The sequence below is a fragment of the Artibeus jamaicensis genome, unplaced genomic scaffold (assembly GCF_021234435.1).
Source record: "Artibeus jamaicensis isolate MK-2021 breed Jamaican fruit bat unplaced genomic scaffold, CSHL_Jam_final contig_548, whole genome shotgun sequence".
In the NCBI taxonomy this organism is placed as follows: Eukaryota; Metazoa; Chordata; class Mammalia; order Chiroptera; family Phyllostomidae; genus Artibeus; species Artibeus jamaicensis.
In genome coordinates this window covers 10,372,429-10,387,344 of record NW_026521883.1, presented here as the reverse complement: position 1 = coordinate 10,387,344, position 14,916 = coordinate 10,372,429, and the positions used below count along the sequence as shown (strand labels likewise).

General features: G+C 39.5%; 1 protein-coding gene across 4 annotated transcripts in view; it reads left to right on the top strand.

Moving 5' to 3' along the window:
- Positions 1 to 196: 196 nt before the first annotated feature.
- The window catches only part of APH1B (aph-1 homolog B, gamma-secretase subunit), a 56,525-nt gene continuing 41,805 nt past the window's right edge, over positions 197 to 14,916 (top strand). For 3 of the 4 annotated variants that reach the window (XM_053670001.1, XM_037151101.2, XM_037151100.2), the window contains exons 1-4: positions 197 to 445; positions 1,796 to 1,966; positions 7,256 to 7,326; positions 8,141 to 8,263. In XM_053670001.1, coding sequence (XP_053525976.1) covers positions 333 to 445; positions 1,796 to 1,966; positions 7,256 to 7,326; positions 8,141 to 8,263 — 478 coding nt within the window. In that variant the 5' untranslated portion in view covers positions 197 to 332. The remainder of the gene's footprint in view (positions 446 to 1,795; positions 1,967 to 7,255; positions 7,327 to 8,140; positions 8,264 to 14,916) is intronic. The other variant, XM_037151103.2, reaches the window with a different exon arrangement.

The window sequence follows — 14,916 nt, the reverse complement described above, 5'->3', positions numbered from 1 at the left end:
GAATCCAAGAACCGCAGCTCTATCTGGCTGGGCCCCCAGAAGCTGGATAGGACTGAGAGCCCAGAGGTGAGGCCCGGCGCCCCGCCCCGCCCCGGCGCCCCGCCCCTCCTCGGCGCCCCGCCCCTCCTCAGCCCCCGCCCGCCTCGGCGCCCCGCCACGCCCCGGCGCCCCGCCACGCCCTCGCACGCCACGCCACGCCCCACCACGCCCGCGACCTCGCTCTGCACTCCACGCCACGCCCGCGCCCCACCCCGCGTTTAGCTCTGCTTGCGCCTGGGGCGCTAGTGCACCTAACGTCCCTGCCAAGCCCCGGGCCGGCTTTAGCGGTCGCCATGACGGCAGCGGTGTTCTTCGGCTGCGCCTTCATTGCCTTCGGGCCTGCGCTGGCCCTTTACGTCGTCACCATCGCCACGGAGCCTTTGCGCATCATCTTTCTCATCGTCGGGTGAGGCGGTGGTACTGGGAAACCCAGACCCGGGACTCCCCTTTCCCCGGAGGGTACTGGCGACCCCCGGCGTCCCTACCAAACTGCTGGACTATGTTGGGTTTTGGAGGAAAGAAGGGTTGAGATGAGATCCGAGACCCTGCTCCTCTGGGACTCCTCGCCGGCCTCCAAGGGTCCGTAGGGAAAGGATTAGAGACCCAGGACCCCAGAAAGCGGGCTCTGGGGAAGGAGCTCACATTGTGGGTCTCAGAAAGCCCTGCTACTTTGCTCCTGAGTTTTTGCGTAGTGTCCGTGGGTGAGTTATAGTGAGTTGTGAAGTCACTTAAACTGTATGAAAAAAATGTGGATAAATTCTAATATGCATGTTTTATTTTTCTGGACACAGGGGTCCTACATTAAGAATTTAAGGTTCTTACAGGCTTCTGTAATCCCACAGCGGTTAAGAGCCATAGCGCCTGCGCATCGGTGCTTTAAAACATATGGATGCCCGACACTACCCCAGATCAACTAAATTGGAATGCCTAGAGGGTGGGATTCAAGACGACGGATTTTTTTTTTTTTTAACTCCCCAAGTGATTCAGGTGTGCATCCAAAGAGTGGAAACCTGTACACACAGAAGCATCTGTCAGTCTCTTTTTAGGAGCTTGGTAAATACCGAATTCTGGTGGTGAATATGGTCATAATCCCAGTTTTCCTCTGCCTGGCAGCCCTTACTGAGGCTTCCCACGTACCCCTACACCCTTGATTCTCACTTGGCACCTGGAGAAACAGCCCCGGGAGGCCAGTGATGCTCACCTTTTCTGAGTTTCTTCACCTGTCACAACTGTATTGAAAGTGTCGCATCACATTATCATTTAACAAGCATTAGAGATTTGGGCAAAAGGTTATAACTTGTTAAAACTTGTTATAATTATTAAAATCCACAGGAATGCTGTAAAACTCAGGCCTGGAAAACTGCTCTAGATCAGAGTGCAGGTTTTTAACTTCTGGATTTTATACCAACCACTCTGTTAGTAGAGATGTAGACATTATTTTTCTGGAAAAGACACTTATATCGGCACATTAATGAGCAAAGCATTAATTAGGAAGAGTAGTAAATAAAGTTTTCAGCCAGACAGTCTTTGGCAGATAGTCTGTAGATACTTAAGAAATAATAGGATCACTTACGAAATAAAAGAAAAATGATTGTTCAGAAAAATCCCAGATTCCTCTTGGATTATATGTTTGTCTCACCAGGCAGAATTCACCACTGATTAAGAACAATGGATCCAGAGCATCACTTTACAGATACTTAAAAAAATTTAATCCTGTACTTATGTTTACTTGTGACTTTTCCCCCCTAATTTTCAGAGCATTCTTCTGGTTGGTGTCTCTACTCCTTTCCTCCCTTGTCTGGTTCATGGCAAGATCCATTACTGACAACAAAGATGAATCAACGCAGAAATATCTGCTGATCTTTGGAGTGTTAATCTCAGTCCTTGTTCAAGAGATGTTTCGGTTTGCATATTACAGACTTTTAAAGTAAGTTAAATATTTGTTGACCTTTTCTGCAGTTAATTTGAATTATGATTTAGTATTTTGAAACAATGTAATGGGGTACTTGAGGTGCCTTCCTTCATAGTTTGAAGCCAAGGGATTAGAACATTTCTAACCTGAAAATCCTGACTAGGTTAGCTTGTGGATATTTCTTCCTTCATTCACTCATTCAGAAATACTTTTTGAGAATTTACCCACTGTCAGTTGTCATTCTAGGGACTGGGAATACATCATGATTAAAAGACAGTTTTTGACCTCATGTTGGTTCTATTATAGTGGAAAGAAACCGACAACAAAAGAATGAATAAGAAAGTACATTATATGTTAGAAGATAAGTGCCATGAAGCAAAAAAAAAAAAAAAGCTAGAGAAATATAGAAATGACAAAAAAAGTTCCACTTTAGAATTTGCGTCAGCTTCCCTTTGCCACCTACTAAAAATAAATAATTCTTAAAGAGGTTATACATACCATTATTTTGATTGTATTAAGGAAAATAGGGGTTCGTTTTGTTATATTTAATGTAATTTCATAGCTGTAATAGAAAAACACATTTAAAAAAATAATGCATGTAAGTTCCCTTTAGGGAATGTTAGGCCAGAAAGTAGGTCATCTGGAATTCATGCGGACCTCACGTGAAACCACTGATTTGAAACACAGCTTGAACTTAGAACCATATTTTTTTTCAGGCAGTCATGAGATTGGCTTTGATTATTAGGTAGTAACACTTAGAATAATAAATGTGCTGTCTCTTAACATTTCAGCAAATGAGATAGTTCAACCACTCCATGAATTTTGTGGATGTAACGAAGATGGAACCTCACCAGTGTCTCTTAATTTGTTCTTGCTGATATGCTAGGCTTTCAACATTTTTTACTTATTGCTTTCAATAACAGGTATTGAAATTTAATAATGAAGCAATTTAAATTCAAATTGAAAACCATGAAGCCATTGCTAACAAGCAAAAGTCATATCTTAGAAAAAGTTTAAAAATGAAATTTCCATTAGTCCTTAGAAATGTTAAAAAGCAACCAACAATTATCAAAGATAAAATTTAAGTTTCCATGGGAACACAGTATCCTTAACAGATGGACATTCATCTGGTATGCAGCAGTTACTATCATTTCAAAATTAAATTTTACCATAGAGTATTATTAAGATAATCAATATCTTCCTTCTCCTGACCTTTGCCCCACTCAGGAACCACACAGTCAAATGAAGTCTCTGTCACATGGTAGTCATCTTGTCTCCTTCACAGCTAACCATTCCCCATTTCTTCACCTGGCCCTCAAATGACATGTCTGTGGCTTCCAAACGTTTTCCAGTCTCTGTTTTTTATGCCAGTAGCCACGTCCCTTTTTTCGGTGCCTGGAGTTTACCAGTGCTCAGGACCCAGCAGAGTCTTACTGTGGTCACAGTAGTGCGGAGGACAGCGGCCCTTCCCGCCCTTGACTGGCACTGTACTCTTTAAGAACTCAGCCTGAGACCACACTGGGTTTTCCTGTTGCAACATCTTTGGTTCATGTTGGTTGCATTTTCACATATGATGGTTCTAATTTTGAAGCAAAAGTTTGAATGGATTTTCACAGTTTAGGACATGGATTTAGTAAGCCTTAAGGACTTTAGGTTCTAAAACCTGACTTTCCTAGAGTAACTGAATAGATATCTGCTTGTTTCTTCACAGTTCCCATCTGAAATGCAACTCTTTATTGGCAATACCCGGTGGTTACAGAGGGCTACTCACTGAACATTGGTTGACGTTTTACTGAGGGCAGTGAGGGAACAGGGCCACATGCAGAGGAAATTATAGCCATCAGTGTGCAGGCTTTCATGCCAGCAAGTTCAGAGAAACCTGGCTTTCTGGAAAACCATGTTCATTGCTCCCGAAGGACCTTTGGAAATTTGCAAAAAGATATTAGGATAAACCTGTATTAATAGGTGCTTTTGGTTGTCTTTGCATAGTGCATCTTTAGCAAGCCTTTGGAATATTGTACAGTATCTTTCTGGCAGATTTTAGAAATGTTGGGTGTTATGTAGTTATGTGTTAAAACAAATTTGAGAATTGGAATGCCGTATTCATGGCTAATATTTATGTAGCCATGTAACATTTATGTATTTAAGTTCCTCTCTTATGCTGCACTGCATTCAAATATAGGCACTGGTTTAATCAATATTTCAAGTTTTCCACTGCCAAAGTACATTTCGAACATGTAAATTTAAAGTACTGCCTCAATAAAATTTTTGCTATCTGAATTTGATGCCAGGATGAAAATGTGGAGAGTTTGTACCAGTACTTTTTTATATATATTGACTTGAATCAAAATATTTATCATTGCAGTTTAATATGAATTTTTTTTTTATGGGCCAGACCTTGAGAATAGTACTTCATCTTGAATGAGTGAAATGTAACTTTCAGCCTTACAAAGAGTTGCACACTGAGAAATTGGCTTGTGGCCACAGGTGATAGCCCTTTCTACCTTAATTTCTTCTTAAAAAATCCAAGTTATGATCCTGTATGTTCATTGCCTAAAACATACATTAGAATTTTTTTCCTTGGATTGGAGCTTTTGCAGTTTTCAATTTTGTTTTGTAATGCTAATACTATAAATATTTGGTAATTTTAGAATCTGCCATTTATTGAAAGAGTTAAGGTAACCATTACTAAAATTTCTTAAAAAGCATAAGTAATTTTAGCCCTGGCCAGGTGGCTCAGTTGGTTGGAGCATGGTCCCATACACCAAGAGATTGCAGGTTTGATTCCTGGTCACGGCACATACCTAGGTTGCAGGTTCGATCCCCAGTCAGGGCGTGTGCGGGAGGCGCAGTCTATTGACGTTTCTCTCTCTCATCAGTGTCTCTCTCTCCCTCTCTCCCCCTCTCTGTCTAAACTCAATGAACATATCCTTGGGTGAGGATTAAAAAAAAAAAGAATGGTTAAAAGGCATAAGTAATTTAAAAAATTTCTACAATAGTGTATTTAATTTGTATGTACATTTCTTGGTACTATACCTCTTTTACACACACATGCAAAAAAGAACAAATGAGAAAGACAGAATGATTTACCAGTAGTGTTTCAAAGATTGCATGTAAGAAACTTGGGCTTTTTCTTTTTGGTTCTTGGAAACTATAGTAAATGCAAACAAAGACTTTTCCACTTCAGCACTGTGGTCATGTTAAGAACACTGTCTCTTACGTCATCAGTTGTGTGTTCTGTCAGGAACACGGAAGCCGATGGTGTTGTGTACATTTCACTTCCTCACCTCGACGTGGAGAACTATTAGTGCCATAGACCTTCCCCCCACAAACTTGTAATATAGAATGAGGAACTTTATTAACTCAACTTTATTGAGTGTATATATTTAATATATTTGTCATAGCAGGACTTTGCTATACCAAATAGCAAAAAAGCATTTATTCATTACTGGACAATTTATATAAAACAGAAGTTCTACAAAATTTATTGATTCTATTACATCATTATGTTCATTTGTCCATAGAGGTTATTACTACTACCCATGTTTCTAAGTGCTAAGTAGCGTTTAACAACATTCCGGTGACAGCTAAGTTTATTTTTTAGGAAAATTGGACATTTTAAGTAGTTACTGCTCCAGAGAAAGAAGTTGACAGTCATTGGCTCGTGTCTGTGCTACCAAATGACCCTATCAAATGGAAAACACTGAAATGGCCAGTTGTTTCTTTTGAGTCTAGAAAAACAAAAGACCTTTTCTGTTCTGCTTATTACTATTTTTGTTGAACTCTGCATTGCCTTTAATTTAATGATACTTATATTTACAGTCGATATAAGTTAAATATCTTTTGAGGCAGGATCCTTGTTGCAGGTTTCTAGCCAACAAGGGTTAGTAATAGTGACAGCAGTGAACTGACCGGCCACACCTTGCATTCCCGACACATCTGTGTTGGCCACAACAGAGGCACAGGTGTGATCACTCTGAGGATCATTTCTTATTAAACAATATTCTAATCATTCAGGTACTCATTTAGCTGCTTTTCTGAGGGTAGCATTTTCCTTTTTTTAAGATTTATTCATTTATTTCAATTTTATTTATTTATTTATATTGTTCAAGTACAGTTGTCTCTATTTTCCCGCCACCACTCCCCCCACCCTCACTTCCCACCCTCAATCCTTCCCGCTTTGGCTTTGTCCTTGGGTCCTTTATACATGTTTCTTGACGACCCTACCCCTCTTTTTCCCATTATCCCCCGCCTCCCTCCCCTCTGGTTACTCAGTTTGTTCTTTATTTTAGTGTCTCTGGTTCTATTTTGCTTGCTTATTTTGTTGATTAGGTTCCGCTTACAGGTGAGATCATGTGCTATTTGTCTTTCACTGCCTGACTTATTTCACTTAACATCATGCTCGCCAGTTCCATCCATGCTGTTGTAAAGGGTAGGAGCTCCTTCTTTCTTTCTGCTGTGTAGTGTTCCATTGTGTAAATGTACCATAGTTTTTTGACCCACTCACTTACTGATGGGCACTTAGGTTGTTTCCAGCACTTGGCTATTATAAATAGGTTTTTTTGAATTGGTGATTCAGGATTCTTAGGGTATAATCCCAGCAGTGGAACTGCTGGATCAAAAGGCAGTTCCATTTTCGTTTTTTGAGGCAATTCCATACTGTTTTCCACTGTGGCTGCACCAGTCTGCATGCCCACCAACAATATAGCAGGTTTCCCTTTTCTCCACAATCTCGCCAGCACTTACGGTTTGTTGATTTGTTTATGATGACCATTCTGACCAGTGTGAAGTGGCGTTTCATTGTGGTTTTAATTTGCATCTCTGCTGGCTAGTGCTGCTGAACATCCTTGCATATGTCTCTGGGCCCTTTTCATGTCCTCCTTGGAGAAGTGTCTCTTCAGGTCTTTTGCCCATTTTTTAATTGGATTGTCTGTCTTCCTGGAGTGCACTCATGTGAGTTCTTCGTATATTTTGGAAATCAGACCATTGTCAGAGGTATCATTTGCAAATATATTTTCCCATATGGTTGGTTCTCTTTTCACTTTGCTGATGTTTTCTTTAGCTGTGCAGAAGCTTTTTATTTTGATGTAGTCCTATTTGTTTATTCTTTCCTTTATGTCCCTTGCTCTGGGGGACATTTTACATGATTGAAAATTTGCTGTATTTTTGTTTAAATTGATTTTACATTTAGAGTATAACCATTGCAAATGCCTCAGTGAGTATCTCGATTTTGAAGTATCTTGTGTATTTTCCTGATATACTACTTTTTCTTTTAAAAAAAATTATCTGTGTGGTTTATTTTAGAAAAGCCAATGAGGGTCTGAAGATTGTAAACCCAGATGAGCCACCACCTTCTATGCGATTGCTGGCCTATGGTAAGTTAGAACTGCATAGCATCATTAAGAAAAAAAATCAAATTTGGCATAAAAGCCATTTTTATCTTTTATATCTTTGTAGATACAGTATTTGATTAGTGTCTTGGTCTGTTGGTGTACATTGTTTGTTTTTCTAGCTTTTCAGGCCCTTAGGTAAAGGGAAGTGATCACAGGTGTGTGTCCATTAAATATTAGCCAGAATTGAAAATTAGGTTTTTAACACTTTGGGTAATTAACAGTTTCTAAGTAAGGTTACTGCTACCTTCTCTGAGTGGTTACCAGGACTTTGGTTTTACTAGGAGAACTCTTTGTATTACTATAGTTAATACCTCTGCATAGTCTCATTTAGAATTGTGTTTTAAAGACTGGATCTGGGTGTGTAAGTTGAATCACCCAATTTGGCCCAGGGATCACTCATTACAGTGCACAGTCAGCCTTCAAGTGCAGCTCCCAGGTCCGAGCCTTCAAACCAGAATTCTGCAGGCTCTGCTGTCATAAGCTAAAGCCAGAGCTTCAGCATCATATACTTCTCTACCTCACCTGTTGCTTCTGTGCCTGCTAGATGTTTTCTCTCTCCTTTTTCTTTTCTCTCCGCTACATTCTATTACTCATTTCCTTTCCTCTCTACCCCCTTCTCACTGATGCATCATTTAGCCAAGCACTGGCCATTTCTGAGGCTGCTCTCCAGTGTTTCCCCAATGGCATGTGTACCCTTCCCCTCCAACAAAATAGTATTTCCTCGTCTTTGGAAGTTTTATTTGAAAACAAACCATGGCATGATTTGGGTTTTTTTGTTGTTTCTATGTTTCTTTAGTGTCTGGCCTGGGCTTTGGAATCATGAGTGGAGTATTTTCCTTTGTAAATACCCTGTCTGACTCCTTGGGACCAGGCACAGTGGGTATTCATGGAGACTCTCCCCAGTTCTTCCTCAATTCAGGTAGGTGCCTGGTAGCTGTGAATGTTCAGGCTTCTGGTCTAAATGATCATTTCCTTTTGGAGTTCCTGGCTTAGGAATTCAAGTGAATAGAAATTTATGTTATACTTTGTAAAGGCAAAACACTGTTAGACATCACAGGGTAAAGGACCTAGGAAAATAAAAAGTTTGGTTAGAGTATTTTAGAATTTTAGAGTGGAATTTAGCTTGTATAAAGTTTATTTTTATTTTATTATATTAACAGTGTTGCTATATAGTGATATATTATTACAAGTGAATTTTTATAGGCTATATGCTCTTTTTTGTTTTTATTAGTTTATATTTATCTTAATATAAGCCCTAATCTTTTTTTAAATTATATTTTATTACTTATGCTATTACGGTCATCCTGAATTTTCCCCCTTAGCCTTTCTCCACCCAGCAATCCGCACTCCCTCAGGCAATCCCCCACCTTTGTTCATGTCCATGGCTCATGCATATATAAACTCTATTTGGCTACTCTATTTCCTGTACTGCAATTTATATCCCCCTGGCTATTCTGTAACTACTTGTTTGTATTTCTTAATTCCCTCACCTCTTCACCCATTCCCTCACGCACCCCTCCCATCTGGCAGCCATCAGAATGCTCTCCATATCCACAATTCTGTCTTAGTCCTTCCTGTTTGCTTAGTCAGTTTTTTAGATTCAATTGTTGATAGATATGTGTTTTTGCCATTTTATTGTCCATAGTTTTGATCATTTTCTTAAATGAATGCTTTTAATATTTCACATAATAATGGTTTGGTGATGATGAACTCCATTAGTTTCTTTATTGTCTAGGAAGCTCTTTATCTGCCCTTCCATTCTAAATTATAACTTTGCTGGGTAGAACAATGTTGGATGTAGGTCCCTACTTTTCATGACTTTGAATATTTCTTGCCAGTCCCTCTGGCCCACCAAGTTTCTTTTGAGAAATCAGCTAAGAGTCTAATGGGAACTCCCTGTAGGTAACTGTCTGCTTTTCTCTTGCTGCTTTTAAGATTCTCTTTTTATCTTTAACCATTGGCATTTAATTATGATGTGTCTTGGAGTGGGCCTCTTTGCATCCATCTTGTTTGGGATTCTCTGTGCTTCCTGAACTTGCATGTCTATTTCCTTTGTCAAATTAGGGAAGTTTCCTTTCACTATTTTTTCAAATAGATTTCCAATTCCTTGCTCTTTCTCTTCTCTTTCTGGCACCCCTGTGATGTGCATGTTGAACCTCTTAAAGTTGCCCTGGAGGCCGCTTATACTCTGCTCCTTTGGTGGGGATTCTTTTTTCTTCTTGTTGCTCTGATTGGTTGTTTTTTGCTTCCTTATGTTCCAAATCATTGATTTGATTCTTAGCTTCACCCACTCTACTGTTGTTTCCCTGTTAATTGTTCTTTATTTCAATTAGTGTAGCCTTCATTTCTGATTGAATCTTTTTTTATGCTGTTGAGGTTATCACTAAGTTTCTTGAGCATCCTTAAAACGAGTATTTTGAATTCTGCATCTGGTAAATTGCTTATCTCCATTTTGTTTAATTAGCTTTTTTTCTGGAGCTTTGATCTGTTCTTTCATTTGGGTCATGTTTCATTGTCTCTTTGTTTTGGAAGCCTCCCTGTGTTTGTCTGTTAGGTAGAGCTGCTTTGAATCCATGTCTTGGTAGTGTGGCCTAATGTAGTAGGCGTCCTGTAGGGGCCAGTGGCACAACCTCCCATATCACTCAAGCTGGGTACTTGAAGTACACCCTTCGTGTGGGCTGAGTACACCCTCCTCTTGTAGTTGAGCCTTGGTTGCTATTGGCAGATCAATGGGAGGGATTTACCCAGACCAGTCAGCTGCAAGGATTTGCTGTGACCACTGACCATCGACCTCTGATCTCCATGGAGGATCAGTTGTGCAGGGGCAGGGTGGCAATACTCCAGCCTGGTCTGTGGCTGTCAACTGGGGGTGCACTGTCCTTGGGTTTTCCAGGGTGCTGAAGGCCAGGGTCATCCCCAACCTATGTTTGCTTGGGGCCACCATGCCTGAGCTATAGGAGAAGCTAAACTGAATCAAGGCTGGCTGCTGCTAGTGCCATGCCTGGGGCTCACTGAGGCCAGCTGTTGCTTGTCTGAAAGGGTTTAGAAAGTTGTGAAGCATGAGCCAAGACCAGCCATTCATATGGAAAAGGAGCTTGGGTGGGCCCTTAAGTCGGGTGGGGTGGAGTCTCTGGGGATCTCCAAGGCAGGTCAAACTGTGTTAGCCAGCTTGATGGAGTCTCAGCTGTGGCACCAGCTTGCTGGTTCTGTGGCTCTGTTGGGGGAGGGTTTAGAAAAGGGACAGTGGCCTCTGCAGTTTCTCCCTGCATGCCACTGGTTCCTTTCCAGCTGCTACCCGGATGCTGGAGCTCCGTGGGAATAAGTCCAAGTAGGTGAGTCTCTGTGTGAGTCCTTTACGAGGAACTGCTTAAGGGTCCAGCAGGTTCTTCCACTATCTTAATCCCCACTGTTTTTTTTCAGCCAGAAGTTGTGGGGACTTCTCTTCCTGGCACTGGAATTTGGGCTGGGGGGTGGGCCTGGTGTGAGTCTGAGACTCCTCCCTCCTGTGATTTCCATCCTGAATTTTTATTCACCACACATGGGTATAGGACCAGCCCACTCCATGTCTTTGCCCCTGGGTGGATGTGGTTTCTTTAATTCTGTAGTTGTCAGACTTCTATTCAACTCAGTTTCTGACAGGAACCAGAACTTGATGTATGTGATACTTGTATGTTTTAGTTGTGATTTTGATGAGGTTGTGTGAAGAGGCAAGCCATGTCTGCCTACACCTCCATCTTGACTGGAAGTCAGCTCTAATCTTTAATTAATTTGTTACTTTGGCCCCTTTTGGGGATAGTCAGTATAATTTAATCTTGAAATTGAGAGGAAAAAAATGGTTCTTGTTTAATATGAAGTAATATATCAAAAATATATAATTAAACATCTATGTATCATTTAAAGAATAACAACTCATCATCCCTGTTCCTTAAAAACTAGAACATTAGCAAGATTTTAGAGCCCTTTGTTCCTCATTACTCCTCCCTCACTGGTAACCATTGTCTTGCTTTTGGGTTTTTAATTCCCTAGGTTAATCAGGTTTGAAAGTTAGGTTTTTAACATGTATACATGTTTGTTTTGAAGGTATTGGGTTGGCCAATATGTTTGTTTAGTTTTTTTCCAAACAATGGCTCTAGTAGTACTTAGCTTCTTTAACTTCATTTGAAACAATTTTGTTAAATTGTATTATGACCGCTGTCATATCAAGTGCATTTAAACAATTTTATCAAAATTGGTAATTTTTGTGCAACCATTTTAATATTAAAGATGGAAGAAAATATGCAACATTTTTTGGCATATTATACTTTATTATTTCAAAAGAGGTAAAAATGCAACTGCAATGCAAAAAAAAAAAAAAGATTTCTGCAGTGTATGGAGAAGGTGCTGTGACTGATTGAATGGGGTTTCCGAAGTTTCTTGTGCTACTGACATTTTGGCCACATAACTCTTTGCTATGGGGCTGTCTTAGGCACTGGAGGATGTCGGTGTCACCCTGGCCTCTGTCTACTAGAAGTCAATTGTGGGAGACAGCCAACATGCTCAGAATATCCAAATCAATAAAGTTATTGGTGAAAATAAAAAATATATCTTTTATTTTATGGAAAAACCATATGGACTTTTTGGCCAACCCAATAAAACATGAAAGTTTTACCTTCATGTATGTATCTGAAAGAAAATTAATATTTGATTTTCCTGCTTTTGAATATTTAAAAATAAATCACACTATATTCTTTAGAAAGTGAGAGGAAAAAATGATAATAGATGAGTTGACCCTTTTATTCAAAGGTGCAGCATGAGAGGACCACATCATTTTAAAGTGCTTTTTTCACAAGATAAAAATTGTCATCATGATGCAGTGATCACACATTTGAGAGTTGGTAATGTGCATAATTAACATACGATTTCTCCTAAATTTTATAAATAGAACCTTTTAAGAGTAATTTTTAAAAACCCCACTGTATCATTTGTTATCTGCACAAGCTATATCATTGAAATAAGTGACCTCATTCACATATTCTTAAAATTAAGTAATTATTTATTTAATTTCTACACTGAAGTAATTTCTATCCTCAAGGAAGTGAGCCTTTAGTAGGGAAAATAAGACCCTCAAAAAAGTGATGTAAGCATTTCAGTACAGTTTAATAATAGAGAAGATATAAGGAGGTATGGCGAACTTTTAAAGAATATTGCTACAGAAGTGTAGAGACGTTCTGCACGTCACAGTGATCCCTAAACCCACTGGACACTTTTCACCGTTTCAGTTCCAGCCTCAGCATTTCTTGTGTCAATGATTACCTTCCACCCCCAACTGGTCAGTCTTTTCCTCAACACACTTTCCAAGTGCGTCCATCCTGTACACAGCTGCCAAACTATTCTCCCTGGTACATCTGTGTAACAGCTGTCCAAGGTCTGGAGGATAGAGGCAAAGTCCTTTACATCTGGCTGCAAGTTAGAGGACGGGAAAGTGTATTAAGGGGTCATACTGACTTAGTGGTGCTTCCAACATAGCAAATTATCTTCTTTTTAAACATTCCATACTTAGAATTTTAAAAAAATGATTCTAGTACTGTCAGGTTTTTAGAACAAATGTAATGTTAATAGCTAAAGTCTGTTAGAGTCCAATATAAATGAACTAAACATAGTCTGAGGGGGGTTTACTGGTACAGATCTTTATGTATTCTTAAATTTGCCTGTTACACTGCTTACACCAGCCTTTTGTTTTGAAGTGGCATTCTCCTAGTGGAACATATGTTTCTGTTTCTTTCACTAGATGGTGCTATTCCACCTTGGTGAGTTAGGTGGTTTTCCTAGGACCAGCTTTAAATGATCCTTTGGGATGAAAGTAAAAGAAACATATGCTAGCAGTTTGAGGATTGGATTTGTAATTTCTGTAAATTCACAGGAAAATTTACCTAAAATAAAATATTTACTATCTAGCAAAATCAGGGAGGCAGACTGACTGTGCTGGGAATGTACACCTATGAAGTACAAGAACACTTGTCACTTCTCCGTGTGTAGGAGTCTCTCTTACTTGTTATAATACTGCTCTTTGGAGCATACACTTTGAATTCTACATTTAAAAAATTACTTGTTTTGCATTTAAAAATAACCCATTATTTGTATATATTTTGTTTGTTATTTATAATTGCTATTGTTACCGTTTATTTAGGCATGAGCTCATTTTTAATTTTTCAGTTGAATCTATTAAGTTTATATGTCACTTTAACATATTCCACTATAACTGCCTAAGTAATAAAATAAATAAAGAATATAGGGGTTATTAATTAGTATATCTGTGCTGGTGTAAGATGTATACTGCACGATATCTGTATGTACGTGGGTTTTCATGGTATAGGTAAGTATAGTTTACAGATAACATATAAATTCTGTTTTATTTGTCATTGTGTGGTAGACTAGCATTAACTTATTGTAGAATCCTTACCATCACTTGATAATGCTAAGTAGAGGCTAGACTGTGGGACTTGGAATCCTAAGTTCAAGTCTTATCCTGGCTCATTAATTTAATATTTTTAATGAGTCCATTTGATCATTTAATCACTCATCTCAAATAATTGTTAAGCATTTTTATTCTATAGGGGTTATACCAAGCTATGGAAATACATCTCAGTAAATGTCTGTACCTTCCACTCATAGTAGGGAATGAAGACAACAGCTAATTATAATGAAGTGTGATAAATACTGTGATGAGGAAGAACCATGAGTACAGAAGACAAACTCTAACCCATGCTCAGATGGTATTGTCCCTCTCCTTTGTAGTAATTACTGCAGTTGTAGTCATTGGTCAACTGTGTAGCGATTTGTTTAGGTCTTTCTCTCCAGCCAGATGCTGAGGACTGTCTTGTTCATTGCAGTATCCCTAGCACCTTGTGGAATATTTTGTTTCTAGATGGACTCATAAATACCTATTTTAAAAAATGAAGGTTAGGCACAGCTTATGGAAGAAGTGCTGTTTGAGTAGAGACTTAATGGATGAATGAAGTCATGCCCAGGGAATATGTGCTGAGAATGTCTCACTGGGCAATTTTGTCCTTATGTGAATATCAGAGTGCACTTACACAAACCTGGATAGTATAGCCTGCTGCACGCCTAGGCTGTTTGGTATAGCCCATTGCTCTTAGGCTACAAGTCTGTACAGCATAATAATCTGAAAGGGGAAAATAACCCACCCCGTTTTCAACTTCATTGATCAGTCTGGCCTTCCTCAGCAACCTCAGCTTGCTTCTGTGCAGCTCCACAGCTGTGTTGTGACTCCTGGCATTTACTGACCTGTTTCATGCCCACCAAGGATGCTCTTCACCACGGGAGCCACTTGGACCAGCTCACCTTTCTATCTCCGTAGCTCTGCTACAGAGAACCAGGAAGTTCACATCAGGACTGCTGCATTGTACAATCTGGGGAAATTGTAACACTTTAACATATTTTATTGGTGCACTCTGAGGTTTCCCAACACAATTCCTGAAATGGGTCTTAGCCAAATTTCCCAGAACTAGACTATTCTTATTATATACATAAATGTTTGGAAATCTTTATGGTTCTTTTAAGAAATTAATCAAC